This window comes from Ranitomeya imitator, chromosome 3 (assembly GCF_032444005.1).
Source record: "Ranitomeya imitator isolate aRanImi1 chromosome 3, aRanImi1.pri, whole genome shotgun sequence".
Lineage (NCBI taxonomy): Eukaryota > Metazoa > Chordata > Amphibia > Anura > Dendrobatidae > Ranitomeya > Ranitomeya imitator.
Window position 1 is genome coordinate 539,894,060 of NC_091284.1, and position 18,842 is coordinate 539,912,901.

Genomic DNA, 18,842 nt, shown 5'->3' on the forward strand with positions numbered 1-18,842 from the left:
ATATATTGCATATATACTAGAGATGAGTAAAGCGACTTATGGTGAATCAAATTGGTGCCAAATTTCAAGAAATTTTGTGGACCTGATGAATTTGAATAATATATTATTCATGGCATGTGAATAGTCAAATAGCCTGCCACCATTTTACACAATGCAGAAGATTACACCAGCCAGAGAAGGGTCATCGCAGGGTGTCGCTGGGCTTCCTAATAGTTTTGCTGAAATATCTACCCATGTTTCATGTTCATCATCTAGGTAGATGGCATCAGATTTTTATCAAGAATGTCTCTGTACATTTGTCCATTCATTCTTCCTTCAGTTATATGAACTTTGTCAGTGCCGTATGCTGAAAAACACACCCTCACCATGATGTTTCCACGTCCAAACTTCACTGTTGTTATGGCGTTTGGGGATACATGGATACATGGTGTCTTTTGGCCTCCTAACATGGCGTGTATTACAGTATCCAAAGAGCTCAATTTTGGTCTCATCTGACCAGATTATATTCTCCCAGTATTTCACAGGCTTGTCTAAATGTTGTTGAGCAAACTTTAAACGCACTTTAACATGATTTTTGTTCAGGAATGGTGTCTTGCATGAATGTGCATACAGATCATGGAAGTTAAGTGCATTACTTATTGTTTTCTTTTAAACAATTGTACCTGCCAATACCTTCTCGTTCTGTTGCTTTCCACAGGTGGTCCTTGGCTCTTGGACAACTTGTCTGATAAATCTTTTCACTGATCTGTCTGAAATCTTGCAGGAAGCACCTGGTCGTGGTGCAATGATGGTGATATGTTCTTTCAACTTCAGGATTATTTAACTTAATCAATGCCATCTGATTTTGCAACGATAAGGTGCGAAAGTCCTGCGACATCTCACTGGTTTTATTGATCATGAGATGTTTCTTCTGTGCACCATGATAATGAGATACCTTTTTATAGGCCATCAGTTGAACCAGCTGATATTTTTGACAAAGTGTCAGGATTGCTTTCTAATTTTTGATAGATTTCAGGTGATGTCATGACTTTCTGTGGCTTTTTGCACCTCTTTTTCATAAGTTCAATACTTTTTTCCTGTGCGATATCTCATTATCACACAGTTTATGGACATCGATGATTTGATTTCTTTGCCTGTGTGAATTGGATCAGTTTTTACTGACGTGGTGAGAATTTCATATTAATAACACCTTTAGAAATATATTTACTCAGAAAATTGGTGACTTGTTCACTGCTTATTTCACCTACTGTATATATACTTTTTTGCGGAATTCTTTCCATTCCTGCCTAAAATTTTTATATGACAAATACACTCATACACATACGCATACAGTCATGTGCTCATGAAATATCTTGGTAATATATCATAAAATAGGATGACCATTATGAACAAAAACAGATTTTTTATCAAAACAATATTCGGTGTGACAACCCTTTGCCTTCACAACAGCATCAATTCTTCTTGGTGCCCCAAAAGAGTCAGCGATTTTGCAGACTTGTAGTCAGTAAGAGTAGATGATTATATCAAATAAGTTATAATGATCATGCTCTTCAAATGTAGGTTAAACACTGTGTTAAAGGTGCAAGGGATCAGCTTTCTGTGCTGCCTTGGTAGACACAATGGTCTGGTTTCTTGAGTTCAAATAAAGAAGCGGTTTATTAAATATCCATAAACCGATGAGGAAATCAAAAACAAAATTACCATTTTCCGCACTAAAAAAGGAAATAATCCATACAGTAGTGTGGTTTCACCCGCTTTGGTTACTGTCCAGTTCTCAGTCCTTGAATGGAGATAGAAAATGGAGGGGAGACAGACAAAGTGCAAATAGGGTCTTATCTGGGCAACAGTTTTAGAGGATATGCACAAATGCTCTTACTTGGCTTGGTTTTGTGCACACAACCACTGTTAAGGCTTAAGCCTGGCTGCTGCAGAGGAGATAACGGCATAAATTGGAAAACAAATGGGTTACTCTGTGCTGCCGTACAAGAAAAAAATGAAGAATGCAAAATCCAATTGTAGGCAATATATTCATCAACGTATTTTGAAGTATTCAACTTCTTCATCATGACAAACCACAATAAAGTTACAGCCAAGCAAGGCAGATTAAATAGACAAAGCATTTTTAAGAGAAGAGCGTGAAAAAGTGGGGTCAAGAAGATCATATGATGGTGTGACATTTCTCCCGAGGTCAGGAATTTCACATCAGATGTTGCAGCCTAAATGAACATTGCTGAGAATCATGATGATATGAAATATGTTGAAATGTTGTTAGCAAAATCAAACAAAAATATTGTTTTAAAAAGAACAAAATAAAAAATGAAATGTGGTTGAAGAATATACAAAATAAATGGAATCAAACCTAGCTTTGAGTGTTCTTTTGTGGCAAGAAAGTGTATTGCTTGTTCATATGAGCCACACTTTTGGTTGGAGTTTTTGTTTGTAGCATACTACTAGAGGAGGTGCAGATTTAAGTATATGTTGACAATAAAATTCCTATGTATATAGTCGGCAGAGATGATATGCATACATATGAGGAAATACACTAATAGGTGCTATATATAACAGGGATATTGTTGAAATAATTCCAAAGTACATTAAATTGCAACAAAAATATGTAGAGCTGGGAATTTCATATCAAATTTAATATAGTGGTGCAGTAGGAATCCTACCAGATACCCTGATTCTGTATGATTTAGCAACAAAAAAAATGTATAATAGGAGAACCTGCTTTCTTAGTATCAAACATAGGTAAATTATATAATGGTGTTAAAATAATAAAGGGTTTTCTAACGGTTAATGGTATCTGGAAGGATTGATACTGCACCACTATATTTCACAGCTCTATGTGTTTTTGTTGCATTTTAATATACTTTGGAATTATTTATCCATTACTGCCTATAGATATATATATATATATATATATATATAGATAGATAGATAGATAGATAGATAGATAGATAGATAGATAGATAGATAGATAGATAGATAGTGGTGCGGTGACCCACGTTACAGCCAGGGGGCGCTGTGTGTGCACTTCAAGATGCGCTTGGAGGCATAAATGTGATGAGACAAAGTCTGGCAGGAGTGTAAATGGCTGGTGTGTGTGTTGCAGAGGAAGACACTCTGCGCTGTCAGTCTGAAGTTTGGTTGGTGTTCTGGGACCTGTAGTTCCATAAGTAATTGTGTAGTTCTAATGGGAGATTGGCAGGGCTAGTTAAGAGAGATGGGAGGGTCAGACTAGCCACACACACCCACACTCCCACCCAGCGGAGTGGTTACAGCTATGTAATGTGACCAGGGTGTGGGTCACATGTTCCTGTGTATGGATCCGTTTGGCCCATGTGCAAGGTCCTGGACGGTCGGTGTTGGAGACTCCTGGTATTGGAGAAATCCTGCAAGCACCTGAGACCGTGGACCTGATGAATGGTCAGTGTTGGATTGTCCTGGTATGGGCTGGAGTCCTGCAAGCACCAGGTAAGAGTGTGAGCCCTGGATTGGTCAGAGTGTTGGATTGTCCGCCGATGGACTGGAGTCCTGTAAGCACTTGGTAAGATCATGGACTGATGGCCTGTGTGTTGGACGTGCCTGTGACTGGTCTTCCTGGAAGCGCATGGAAAAGGCTGCATCTACAGAGCCTGGGACGGTTTCTGTGTTGGGGAAGCTACAGTTTCTACTGTGGGTCTGGACTATCCGAGGTGCCCTGGTCACAAGGACAGTCATCCCAGTGAGGCAGTTTCCCTGTAAACCAGCACTGGCAGGAATCAGTGTGTGGAGTCGGAGCTCCTGTAAGATAACTCCAGGTAACGAGGGGTTACGGGCAGATACGGATCTGCCATTGGAACAGACTATCAGTGGTTAATGTGGTCCATTGATATAAATGATGAACTGTTTGTGCTATGGTTTATGACATTTAATAAACCGGAATAAACTGTTTTCGTGCCTGTATGCGTTATTCCCGTGCAAAGCGAGTGTCCCCCAAGACCCGAAGTAAGGGAAACGCTAATATATATATATAATATCTTTATTTTTATATAGCACTAACATATTCCGCAGCGCTTTACAGGTTGCACACATTATCATCACTGTCCCCGTTGGGGCTCACAATCTAGGTTCCCTATCAGTATGTCTTTGGAATGTGGGAGGAAACCGAGGTACCCGGAGGAAACCCATATATATGAATAAAAAAGGAAAACAGCACTCAAAAATTAGAAAAAAGTGGACTTTAATGCCTGAATGGCATGGCAATGTTTCGGATGTGATATCCTTTTCAAGATATATATATACAGTATATATATATATATATATATATATATATATATATATATATATATATATATATATATATGCAGTAGCTATTAATGTGGTTCCTCATTTTTACATATCTCTATATACATATGAATTTTAGTGTCAGCATATACCTAAATCTGCACCTCCTCTAGTAGTATACTACACACAGAAACTCCAACTAATAGTGTGGCTCATATGAGTAAGCATACACTTTCTTGCCACAAAAGAACACTCAAAGCCAGGTTAGATTCCATTTTTTTTGTTTATTCTTCCACCACGTTTACATTTCATTTTCTATTTTATTCTTCTTAAAACATTGACTTGTTTTTGACAACATTACTTCATCATATTCCATATCATTACTCTATCAACAATGTTAATTTAAGCTGCAACATTTGATATGTAATTCCTGACCTCGGGTGAAATGTCACATCGTGGTCATATGATCTTCTTGACACTATATTTGCTTGCTCCTTTTTATAATGCTTTGTCTATTTACAGTATATCTGCCTGTGCTGATTGCATCTTTATCGTGGTTTGTCCTGATGAAGAAGTTGTACACTTCAAATAATGAATAAACCACCTGCAATTGGATTTTGTATCCTTCATCTTTTCTTCTACTGCAGAACATACTAACCCATTCCAAAACCTGGTACGGGAGGGTAAGTGAGCAGCAGATCCCACCCAGCTCTTTCAGCGGACTGTAAAACCCTGAATCCAGGCCCATAGAAAAAAAACTTCTCGGCACTATACACACTGGAGGCTAATTTTCTGTGTCCCACATCAGTGAGGCTTGGTACCTCAGCTACACATCTCCCATCCAGTACCTGTCTAGCTGTTACCCAACTTCTTCTTTCTTTATTTTTTTCTTTTTTATAGCGCTAACATATTCCGCAGCGCTTTACAGTTTTACACACATTATCATCGCTGTCCCCGCTGGGGCTCACAATCTAAATTCCCTATCAATATGTCAGTAACAAAGGTTAGCAACAAATGGTAAGCAATGATTTGCTTCAGAATTTGCAGATGTATTTCATAATGTTAAAAATGAAAACTTGCTTGTCCATCTGCACAAAGTCCAATAAAAGTAGACCTTTCCATACAAGGGTTGTCTGGTCTAAAATTAAAAGTCTGCAGTCACTCTGTGTGACTGTAGACTTGTGAATCCTTCCAGCGCATGCACTCTGCGCTGCAAGAATTTGCCAGTGTATGCACCAATAACGGCAGTCTAATATTCGATATGCAAACTCATGGCCATATCCTGTCTATTTGGCATGGTCTCCCTCAATACATTTTAAGGGCAACCTCTAAATGCAGTCCAATTTTTTACACAGGTGGAATATGATAAGGAAGCTCAACCTTTAGATATCACAATCTGCCCATCCTTATCTAGCAGAAATGTGTTCTATTCAGCAGAACTCTACTTTCTCGCTTCTCTGGAAACAGATTTTTCTCTCTTCCTCAGGAAACTTCCCAGTTTCTAATTCCCTCTTCCGCCCCACATGGAGACTTAGATCAGCAGAACTAAAACCCCTAGTGTAGTACGTGAATGAGCATCCCACCCAGGTTCTACAGTCACTCAAATTTCAGATCCTTAAATTCACCTAAGTAACAGACTTGGCAACGAAATGTTTCTCAGTATATAAATTCTTCCAAGATTCATACCACGGAGAGCAGTAACCCACATCTGGAAATCTACTTGCCAACCACTTACAAACAGCTTTTCCTGTTTTAGATAATAATGATATGTAGGAGCCTAAAACTAGCTGAGGAACAGACAAACATGACTACGAAAGGTGAGGTTGTGGAAAACAGTTTCATGTCACATGGCATATCGTGGCAAGACAGCGCTCAGCAACAAAACACAAAGTAGTTACAATGCATCAGCAAGATCTCTGCTTTTCAAAGATTTCAAAGCAGACTGGGGTTTCAAGATGTGCTGTTGAAGCACAAAATGTTCAACATTGATGATCATAGATGCACTGGTCAGCCAAGGATGGTGAAGGTGAAGGTGAAGGTGAAGGTGAAAGACACATGATACTTACTTCCCTTCAAAATCAGAAGAGGTATAGAAGAACCATCAGCTCAGAACTAGCAGTAGCCAATGGGACAATAACAATCATCTACTGTTCAGGGAAGTCAAGCCAGGAGTGGTGTTCATGGAAGAATTGCAGAAAAAAACAATACCATTGACAGGAAAACAAGTTTAAATGATTCAACTTTGCACAAAAACTTAAGAACCAAAGTGCAGAAAAATGGCTGTGCTAGCTATGGACTGCAGTCAAAACATGAAATATTTATCTAGTTTCTGAAGAAGACAGGTACAATAAGGAGTGTTTGGTAAGTCTATGGCTGCATTTCAGTAATAGGAATGGAGGATTTGGTCTCCTCAATGATTAGAATTACAGGCGGACACATATCCATCATATAGTGCCATCAGGGAGCATTAGAATTTGCTTTAATATTTACTCTGCAGCAGACCTCACACCCCCCACAAAGCATATAGCCAATGTTAATAAGAGCTATCTTAAGTGTAGCCAAGAACAAGTAGTCCTGGGATTGATGACCTGTGATCTTAACATTGAGTCTGTCAGGAATTACTTAACTAGACAGAAGGATTTGCTTAAGATATCCAGTTAGTTCTTCAAGATGTTTTGAACAACATCCTCTTTGAGTTCCTTACAAAACTATGTACAAGTGTATCTAGAAGCATGGATGTGGTTTTAACGGCAAATCACTGGCCACACCAAATGCGGATTTGATTTAGATTTGACCTTTTGTTAATTGATAAAAACATACGTCTACAATGGTAAAACTGTTAATTAAAATAAAGAGGTGATTTTTATAAACTTTTAAGTAAAAATAACAAAAAAAATTCCATCACAAACAGTTTTACACAAACACTAACTCTTAGTTTTTTCTTGCACCATACTTAAGACCTCTTCGAGCAACCTTTGGTGGCTGATTTTGAAATAATTTAATTGGTTAGAAATGTTTTTTCATGGTACAGAAATAAAGAAAAGGATTTTCTTTCATACTTTTCTCAAGACTGTGCGCTAGTGTAATGCAGTTATGTTCCTGGGCTGATGGAGAAATTTAACATTGAGTACAGTGTGAGCAAGTGGAGACTCTTTATTGATTCATTAAAAAAAATCTGAAAGCTGTGCTACTGCACAATGGCAGCAAGTATACTTCAGCACCTGTAGGGCATTCTGTGGACTTGAAGGAAAGCTTTGAGAATATAGGCTTTAGTCTCAAAAACATTACCTACAAAGATCAAGGATAGTCAATATGTGGTGATCTGAAAGTTTACTCTTTGCTTCTTGGGCAGAAGTACCCATGCTTTTTGTGTGAATGGGACCTCCGGGATAGGACTCATCAATGGAGCCAAAAAGGTTGGCCAATAAGAATATCTTTGCAACCAGGATTCAAGAAAATAGTTGTGGAAAGATTAGCTGAAAACAATAAAATTCTCCTGCATCCACTCCACATTAAGCTTGGACTGATGAAGCAGTTTGAGAAAGCTCTACAGAATGAAGGAGAGACTTTTAAGTACCTGTGTATCAAGTTTCGAGGACTGTCTGATGCAAAACTGAATAAAGGCATTTTTGTTGGTCCGGATATTTGTAAGCTCTTGAAAAATGACAAATTTGAAACAAAAATGAAAATATTGAGCAAAAGGGCTTGGGATTCTTTTAAAAAAGTTGTGAAGAAATTTCAAGCTAACAAAGATCCAAAATTTAAGTCTATCGTGGAGAACGTGCCGAAATGTTTCAAAGCCTTGGGTTGTCTGATGAATTTGAAGTTACATTTTTTACATTACCATTTGGACTCAATTCCTGTAAACCTTGGTACAGTTAGCGAAGAGCAAGGAGAAATATTTCAGCAGGATATCAAGGAGATGGAACGACGATACCAAGGAAGATGGAACATGAGAAAAGGTATAAAGAGAAGCTTTGAGCAGAAAAGGAAAAGGCACGATAATTAAGTTGCAGAATGAATGTTCAATAAATGTTTCTATAGAACAATGTGTACATTTTTGGCAATAATAAAAGACTTGAACGTAACTTCACGCTTGTTTTGTGTAAAATCCATACATGGTTGTTAAAAATAAAAGTGTTTATGGAATCGGGGCGTAAGAAAACATATAAATCATTAATTGGAATTAAAAAAAAAAAATTATAAACCTAAATTATGAATACTTGTGTAATTAAATATTAACACTTCCACTTTTGAAAGCATTCTTACTTTGCAGCATTTTTACACACCTTCCTAAAACCTTTGTATATTGCTGTGCAGAGAGACACACAAAATGCACAATCACAAAATATGTATTAATATATCATTGCTATAAATATTGCATACAAAAGAAAACATATGCAAAAGGGATGACTCTAAGAGGGTTTTTTTTCATTTATATCTTCCATATACCTAGCAGAGGTATAAAACAACAAACTGAGCAGGCACTCATCCTTCCATATCCAGTGCAGCTCTTCAATAAGTGTTTATATGCTGCAGTGGTGAAGTCACTACAAGACTGCAGCAGTGGCTTTACCGTTGTACAGATGTAGCCATATTTACCTTAGGCTACTTTCACACTTCCGTTTTCTGGGGTCTGTCGTGGTGCAGCAAAATGGCGTATAGACGGACGTCATGAAAATAGGGAAAAATGTGTGCGACGGATCCAGTGTAATGACGGATCCGTCGTAGAGAAATTCCGGGAATTAAATGTTCGGGGACGAAAAAGAGAGAGAGAGAGAGAGAGCAGTGGGTGAGGGGCAGCTGCCGCAAATTTTCCTGTCCTATTAGTCTATAGCACAATCTCAGTGCTCGGTGGCTTTTAAAGTATAGTTTACTCTGAATCGCAGCAGCTTTTCTGTGCCGCTCTGAGAAAATCAAATAATTTTTAGGCATGGGCTACTGCTCCAGTTTGGGAAAATAGAGCAAGTTTTACATTTTGGCTGAAATTTTATTTATATAGGAATTTTAACACCGAAAAGTCAAATACCTTAGTACTAAACGCAGATAAAACTGTACAGGTGTCATAAATCACATGCTGCTCTTCCACTATATTTAAAGTGATATTTCCCACTGTTAAGTACAATTTTAGTTTTGGAAGCATCATTATAAAATCTTACCCTTTTCTGAAATATCACTAAACTTGTAAAATGTCATACTGCTTCAGAGTAATGACTTTAAATCTGCTATAATTTCACAAATTATACTTTGAATGCTTTTGTACAGAACTTTATGACCTTATACATTGTTTCATAATCCTACACAAAAAAAACAGGCAGTATATCTATGACCTTCAAAATGCTATACAAAGTATGAGATTTAAGCTAATGTAATTTTTCTAAGTTAGTCTTTAAGCTATAGTTTGTATAGCCTGTAATATACTATTAGGCCTTATGACCATGCAGCAGATTTGCTTAGTGTAAAGATTTTAGAAGAATATACAACTGAAAAATCTGGAAAAATAATACAAATCTCAGAACAATGCAGGTGAATGGTGTTTAACAAAATCTTCAAAATTCTCTCCATGTGCTTTCACTTGCTTTGCAATGCTTCAGATTCTATATATATACACTATTGTAAATGGCTCTAACCTAATGTCACAGTCACACAATTCAAGGAATGGCCATGGATCTACTGAGCATAACATAACCATATACAGTTTGAGGCTAAACGACTGGCCGTGGATCTACTGACCATAACATAACCATATACAGTATGAGGCTAAAGGACTGGCCGTGGGTCTACTGACCATAACATAAGAATATATGGGGCTGTCAAGTTCAAGTCAGGAAACCTACGGTCAGTTGGTGAATCATGTGCGAATATGGCAAAAGACTTAATTATGGCTATGTTGTAGTAATCAGGAAGCTCCCTTTTAGATACTATAGAGTTTATAGAAAGAAGCAGGAATATTACCAATCATTGAAAACAAGCTGCTTTCAACATCAGCTTTTTAAAAATTACAGATTAATAATTACCATTCCAAACAGAAGTGCAAGCGTTTCATAATCAATCCACTCCACTACCTTCACCAAGCTTGGTCTCTACAATTAGAGGACAAAATATATTAAATAAAACTGCTAATTACCCATATAATGATTAGCTGAACAAAATATACACTCCATTTAATAATCAACTATTTAAATATGCATTAAAGGAAATTAACATTTATATGAACATCATTTTCCTATGCAGTCTGTTCACGGACTGATATAACCTAATTATTTCATTTGTGACTTTCTTCCTCTAAATGCCTTCTCGTTAATCTTTTTAAAAAGAACCCTGTATTTTGTGCCACCGCCATATAACAAACATTGATTTTAATTTTGGAGGTTCAAAATGACCATTTCAACAATTGCCAAGAGACAGATGTGTACAGTATATCACTTGTACTGTAACTGCTAAGAAAGCTTCAAGCTAAATTTAAAAAGTTAAACAACCAGTACCTGAGAACCTTCACCTCTTGGCATCAAAAGACAGTGGGCGCTTCTCTGGGCTCGGGCAGACTACCGCATTTTCGGTCTAAGTGCGATACAACAAAACATCAGATCGCACTCGGACCAAGGTTATTATAAAGGGCCATGCACATGTCCGATTTTTGGACAGAGTCTGTCCAAGAAAAATAATAATAAAATTTAAAAAAAAAAGATATTGAAGTATGCACAGTTAGCATCCATAAATCAGATTGCACTCGGACATACAAGACAATAGGTCAGTCAAAAAAAAAATTGGATTGCAAATGGATGACATCTGAGTTTGATCCAATTTTCATGGACTGGCAGATGGAAAACTTTTTTCTCCATCTTTTCCGCAACCGAGAAAATCTGATCACATTACAATCACACTCTTACGAAACTCTGATCAGAGAGTAATCCGAGTGAAATTTGCATACTTAGACTGATTTTTTTGGATGAGAAAAAATACAGCCGTGTGACCCTCGCCTTAGGAAAATGAAAAAGCCAACACATTTTGGAGATAACTACCAAGAAAGGAAATATATGAACTGAAAGCATGACAGATTTTCACAGTGCAGCTCAAAAATGAAGAAACATTGAAGGCCTACAGTATGTGCCCCTATCAATAAGAAGCCAACAGTGATATGTACTCATTTTATAAGCTTGAGAAAACTTACACAATGTGGTGGTTAAGCAAAGTTTTCTTCTAGTGTCATTAAGAATCATCTTTCCAATAAAAAGTATAATACTTAAGCTGGACCTAATAATTGCGGTAAATTGCAGAACATCTGCTGCTTTTATTGCTCCTATGCAATAGGTCCTCAGATTGATGGATTAAAAGTGCCAAGCTATATAAATGTAGTTAAGGAAACATTAAAATGAATGTGTCGTGGGCTATATGCCAAAATGCAGCTTCCAAAGAATATTTATATAGAGAAATGATCCTGTCAATTTTACAATTTAAAAATGACATTAGAATAGGAAGTCTGATAAAATACTTCTTATTTAAGCTATAAATATATTCATTTAACTCCTTCGCCCTGCTCAGTTTTTCAATTTCATTTTTTGCAGTAACTTATTATTCCATCAATATGGCCATGTGTGGGCTTGATTTTTGTGGAACGAGTTGTACTTTTGAATGACACAATTGATTTTACCATATAGTGTACTGAAAAACATGTAAAAAAAATAGCAAGTGCGTTGAAATTGCAAAAAAAATGTGCAATTCCACCATTTTTTTCTAAATTAACCATGTTCACTGTATGGTAAAACTGACTTGGCAATATAATTCCTCAGGTCAGCATGAGTACACTGATACCAAACATGTATACGTATTTTTTTTTTTTTTAAGTGATGAAAATAAAATCTGAAATTGGTATGAAAGAAAAATATTTTTGAGTTTGTTGACATTTTCTGAGATCCATACGGTTTCCATTTTTCGGGGCTGGGTGAGAGCTTCTTTTGCAGGTTGATCTGAAATTGTTATTGATATCATTTTAGGGTGCATGCAATGGTTTGATTGCCTCACTGAATTTTCTTGCTGCGGCGGCCCAAAAAAATGTAATTCCTGAATTTTTATTTTCTTCTCTCACTAAGCCAATTACTGATCTGATTATTTTACTCTATATTTTGATAAATTGGACATTTCTGAATGCAGATACCAAGGTTGAATGTTACATTTTTTTAATGTTTTAAATGGGACAAAAGGGGACGATTTAAACTTTTTTTTTCTTTACTTTTTAACTTTGTTCAATAGTCCGATCGCCGATCAACCTGCAGCACTTGATGGCTGATTAAATCAAGAAATATGTGGACTGAGTGCCAAAGCCCATATCAACAGCAGGAACATGACCAATGACGTAAATATTAGTGATGAGCGAATATACTCATTACTCGAGATTTCTCGAGCATGCTCGGGGGTCCTCCGAGTATTTTTTAGTGCTCAGAGATTTAGCTTCTTTTGCTGCAGCTGAATGATTTACAGCTATTAGCCAACATAAGTACATGTGGGGGTTGCCTGGTTGCTAGTGAATCCCCACATGTACTTATGCTGGCTAACAAATGTAAATCATTCAGCTGCGGCAAGAAAAACAATCTCCGAGCACTAAAAAATACTCGGAGGTCACCCGAGCGTGATCGAGAAATCTCGAGTAACGAGTATATTCACTCATCACTACTAAATATACATCATTGGTCATGAAGGGGTTGAAGTGCACACATCACGTCCAGCTTTAGAGCTTACAGAGATTGACCAACCCCGATATACAATTTTTTTTTAAAGCTAATATGTACTGTATTGTAATATATAATTTTGTGTTTGTTTGTTTTTACCTTTCATTCTTCCTGACTTTTACTGCATTTCTGCACCCAGTTTATTTAGATCTCGCTCCAGGCAGCTTCCTGAGCTTTTTTTCCTGAGCTCACAGCTAGAGCTAGCCCCTGCCCCATCTCAGTGTCAGCCAGTGTTGGCTGTTGGTTACTGCCTCAGACCCGACCTATCATTCATTCCAGCACTGGGGCAATGACCACTCATTGACCCAGTGTCCTCTGATCTGTAGAAAGCAGCACCAATAATCTACCTCACATCACATCCACAGTGGTGACAGAGCCATGACATGTCCCCTACATTACCCAAGACATAGGAATACTGTGAAGGAATCTAGAGTAATGTGTGTAGGCTATCAAACATGGTTCTATGCTGCTGCTACATTGTAGCGTGATGCAGGCGAGTAAGGTCACTTTGCGACCCTTGCAGTGTTGTGTTAAGTTCGCCATTTTTTCAGTCTGTTAGTTGTGGTAATATAATGTAATGTTCATTTTATTTCTGCTGCTATGTACACATTACGCAATTGTATATTTGTGGTCTCTGCTGCATAAATGTATGCAGCCGCTCTCTGCATTTCTATTGAGAGAGAAGTATAGCATGTCTAGACGGTTCGTGACCACAAATATGCAAATTGCATGCATGCAGCCTCATCATCGCCAGTTCGCACTGGGGAACCCTGAAAATGTGCACAACTGCATGCTATCACAAGTAACCCGTCTATAGTCACATAGAATGGGTGCAGACTTATGTCAAGCATGGACAACTTCTTTAATGCTCGATATAAAGATGATAGATAAAAAGACAGATGATAAATACATAGATAAAGAGATACATGATCAATGGATACATACATGATAGATAGATGAATAAGTAATACATAGATATTAGATAATAGATGGGAACATAAATGATAGATACATAGAAAGATACATAGATGATAGATAATACATAGATGAAAGATAATAGATAAATACATAGATATTAGATAGATGGTAAATGGATACATAGATAATACATAGATCGATACCCTTACATTGTAAGTCTATGGAGCCTTGTTCTGATGCTCCATAGACTTACATTGCATAGGTCACTTCTGGGTTCTTGCAGAGTGTAGTGTGATCCAGAGAGTCTGCAGAGTGGTGACATCATTGAGAAGACAAGCAGAATAGCACCAGATCCTGAAGAAGACCACGATAGGCGATTATAATAACACAGTGACTACTTCAGCACTCAGACCACCGGCAATGAAAACTTCTGGAATGTTTAATGTTGCCATTATTAAAGTTATACATTTCGGTTTGCTGAAAATTAATTAAGTTTAACAACTTACATCACCAACTGCTGCCAAAGCTGCAAGTGCTGCCAAGGATCCCAACATAGCTGCAAGAGTTCTATGGACAATCTACAAAAAAAAGAAAGATAGTTTTAGTTGTAGATATGGTATTTCTTCTCAGCGAGAAATAAAGTGATTAATTTGATTGAAAAATTAAGTAGATAATGTGTAAAACCAGATAATCTGAGGCATGTGGTGCTGTTTTGGGTAGCCATGGGTGGGGTGGGGGATCCTGCCAGTATACCGCTGTGCCTCTGCTACAGTTTTGGATGAAAACTTTGGACAGAAAATGGAATCTTTGCCCTGGATGAAAGAAATTCATGCCAAAGCTCTGGCATTGGAGAACACATTTTAAAGAATATAAAGGAGTAACATTTTATCATAGGAAAACATGTCAGTAAGTTTATCCCCATCATCCCCCAAATCATTTATTTTTACTGCGCTACATATACTCACTGATCTCTTTACAATGGGAATTTTTGCCTGAATCTTCAAAAATCTGTGTTTTTAGCTGTAACATAATGAACAGTCTGCAGTAGACTGGAGAATGCACTTAATGAAACTCTGCTTATTAACATTCTTGGTATCTCCAGCGCTATATTGATAGATCATGTATATCTGACAACAGGTGGCGACCACTGGTCCCCTAACTGCTATGCTCTAACTTGTCCTCCTGAATAGTGATGAGCGAATTTGTTCGGAAAACGATAGCCAAAAAAATTCGGCATGAATATGGCACAACTGGATTCGTGATTGGAAACACAAGCAAAATTTTCTAAAATCAGTGCAAATAAGTAACAATTTGGTAATAAGTGCAGGAAAATATTTGTGCTGCAACAAAAGTATTTTCAGCACTTTTGCAATGATAATGGTGGTGTATCATGAGCATTTTGCATGTGTTTGATCATGGCAGAAGGTTTGCAGAGCTCACAGGTGCGGCGTTCTTGTAAACTTTTTTTTTTTAACTATATGTGCACATTGCGGCTAGTCAATCAGGGCGCATGAAACATCCACAATGTCCTGACAGCATAACTTGTGTCATTGGCTGCTTAAATCACATGTCCCTCTCCATATAAAGAGCGGATATCTTGTTTAGGGCCATTTCGACACTGTAACAACGCAGAGAGGCTGCTCTTGATGCTGGCACTATTAGCAGCAAGATTTTAGCTAGTTAGCTAGGCGGTTGTATATCAGTCAGATAGTGTAGCTAGCTAATGTCCAATGTGGCTGTTAAATTTACAAGTGTGTTGTGCACGGCTTCTATTGTGCTCCATGCACAAGTATAGCACTCTAAATAATATTTTTTAACTAGCTAAATGTGAAACAGCCTGCTGTATCCCACCTTGTCATTTACTGCTGTGGTGATATGAAACTGTCTGCAGACCTAATGCACATTAAAACAAATTATAATTTTTCAGTTGCAAAAAGTTAGACAACCTGTCGTATCACACTTTGTCATTTTGTTGGGTTGAAATTAAGCTTTCTGCAGATTTCACACACATAACTCAAATGTTTTTCTGCTGCTAAAAGTCATACAGCAGGGGACCTGGCTTTAAAATAGTTTGTAGCACTTAGTGTGTTATACAGGCCTGATCCAGAGGTCACAAAAAATTATTGTGTTCCTAATGTCATCTGATTTTCAAATTATTTGTAGCATATCTTCTTTGTCATACAGACATCAGCCACACTCAAACAATTCTTTGTTCTGTGGCTAACGTGATACAGCACGCTGTATTTCACTTTGAAATTTACTGCCGCTGAAATTCAGCTGTTTGCAGAGGTAGTACAAAGTTTAAAATCTAATAGTTGGTTGCAAATACTGTGCTCCTACCACACTATCTGAGCAACATGACTGGGAAAAAGTGAGGCCGTAGTGGAAGGGGAATTAGGCTTGGTGTTCAAAGTGTACGGTGGGGAGATGGTAAGGATAGTGAAAGCACTAGTGAACCAACAACATCACATGACAACTTCTGTTATTGGACGGGCTGCTCCATTATCTTTCTTTAGAAGATGCACAGCGGTACACCTTGTGGATGAGGCCCCGAAAGAGCATGTGCTTAAGTGGATGGCAAGTGCAGCTTCAAGTGACCTCTCCTCCTCTTCCTCCACCTCAACATCAACATCAACCAGTACAGTCCACAGAGGTGCCACCCAAATTCCCCTGCGTCTCAAATCTTTAACTGTGCAACTGACTGTACGGAATCACAGATAGGTGAGTCTAAAGAGCTGTTCACATATTCTATGCCATGGTCATCAGAAGTGTACTCAAAATCTTCACAGAGTCAAGAGGAGGAAATCTTCACTGATGCCCAAATATTTTTTAAGCTTGGATTTGGGGCAGGACAAGTAGGGTCCGAACAGCATCCTGACCTTTGTCATCAGACGTTAATCCCTGGTTGGGGGGTGATCCTGATGAGACTCATATCTGAGGCTCACGCATTCTGTTCTGTGCTGTCAGGGCAGGAAGAGGAGGAGGGCGATTCCAACGGCAAAGAATGTGATAACACAGAGGATGATGAAGATGATGAGATGTTAGATCCCAGTTGGCATGAACAGAGGCACACAGCTGAGTAGGCCATCTGAGGAGAAAGATGACGAGAATGAGCAATCCATCCTCAGCCACAACTGTGGCTGTGAGCACCACCGTCCGCGGGTCTGCAGCTTGCAGGGGTGGCAAGGGTTGCCTAGCCTGAGCCTTTTTTTTGACACTGCAAAGGATGAGTCAACTTACTTAATCTGCCATCTTTGCAAAAAAACTAAGTAGAGGTAAAAACTGCAATAATTTGACTACTACATGTTTCAACCTTCACATGTGCAATTAACATGCGTTACTCTAGGAATCAGACTGCACAAAAATGCAAACCAGTGTACCTCAAAAACCATCAGCCACCCATCAATCGCATCTGCTGCTTCTTCCTCCTCCTCTGTTACTGTGCCAACTTTTGTGATGCAGGTCTTCGACTGCAGAACCTCAGGTTATTTACCTGCTCCAGACATGCTGACTGCCTGCCATTTTTGATCGATCTCAGACAACAAGCACAACACAACTTTCTTAATCCACCGTAACATTTTTGCCTGCACCTCTCTCCTGGTCTAGCAGTTTGTTCGGTTCACCGTACTCCACCCTCTCTCAGCACTGCAGCCAACCCAGGGTTAAACAGTTGTGGTCACAAAAAAGATTGTTTCCTCCTAAGCATGACAAACGCAAAAGGTTGAACTCCTTCTCCAATCTGTTGGCCAAGGAAATGCTGCCTTTTTATGCCTGGTAGATACAGATGGTTTCCAAAAGCTGGTGGACGTCGCAGTCCCCCAGTGCCATCTGCCCAGTTGCCATTACTTTTCTAAGAAAGCTGTGCCTGCACTACACCAGCATGTCACAGACATCATCGGTTCCTTGACTAAATCTTTGTCTGCCAGGGCGCATTTCACTACTGACACTTGGATGAGTAAGCATGGCCTAGAGCATTACATCTCACTCACTGGGCACTGTGGGGGCAGGTGCTACTCCACAATTCTTGGAATTCCCAAGGCTTGCAGTACAAACCTCTACATTTAACACTTTCTCCATTGCTTCTGCCTCCTCCACTATCTCCTCTAGAGCCTCCACCTGCGTCCTCAACTTCTGCCTTATTGAGACACACATTCCATCAGTGCAGAGCAAATCCACACCACCTCCATACTGCACAGCCAGGGCTCATTGCAATCAGGCAGTGCAAAAATCGATTTGCCTTGGAGATCGCAGTCATGCAGCTGAAGAGTTGTGGATAGCTCTCCAGGCTGAGTTTGATCAATGGCTTCTCCATTGAATCTGCATCCATGGAAGGCAGTGTCAATTTGTCAATGCCAAAGTATTAGCAGCAGCAGTGGTGTAAGCGGAAGAAGCAATTTGAGTCTTTTGATACTTTTTTTTCTTATAATAGCTCATGCACCAGCACAACAGAGTCCAAGTCTTACATATGGTAAACAAATGGAGAAGATGGTGCAGGAGTATCTTGAAGAGAATATGAATACCCTCAGGAAGGGTTTGGACCCTTTCACATTTTATTCTTCCAAAATGAATGAGTGGCCTGAGCTCACCTCACATACCTAGGAAGGTTTTATCATGCCTGCCAGCCAACGTTCACTTAGAACATGTCTTCAGTCTGCTGGTGGCGTCCTGATGGATAAGCACAGCTGGCTGTCCCCTGAAAATGTAGACCGCCTAACTTTCATTAAGATGAACAAGTCATTGATCTCCTAGTACTTTTGCACCCCAATCACAGACTGTACAGACTAGGTGATATTGCATTTTTTAGTGTTATGCATAAAGGTCACATAATTGCACTCTGTGATATACTTTAGTGTGGTTTCTGTGCCTGCTGTGCTGATGTTAGCACAAATTTGTGGAAATATGAACAGTCATGGTTGGTCTACATCTGCTGGG

The 18,842-nt window shown here is 38.6% G+C and overlaps 1 protein-coding gene across 3 annotated transcripts in view; it reads right to left on the minus strand.

Annotated features, from left to right (window-relative positions):
- The window catches only part of OCA2 (OCA2 melanosomal transmembrane protein), an 809,946-nt gene that overhangs the window by 234,744 nt on the left and 556,360 nt on the right, over positions 1 to 18,842 (minus strand). For all 3 annotated transcript variants that reach the window (XM_069757832.1, XM_069757833.1, XM_069757834.1), the window contains 2 exons: positions 14,417 to 14,488; positions 10,284 to 10,349 (listed from right to left, as the gene is read on the minus strand). In XM_069757832.1, the coding sequence (XP_069613933.1) occupies positions 10,284 to 10,349; positions 14,417 to 14,488 (138 nt within the window). The remainder of the gene's footprint in view (positions 1 to 10,283; positions 10,350 to 14,416; positions 14,489 to 18,842) is intronic.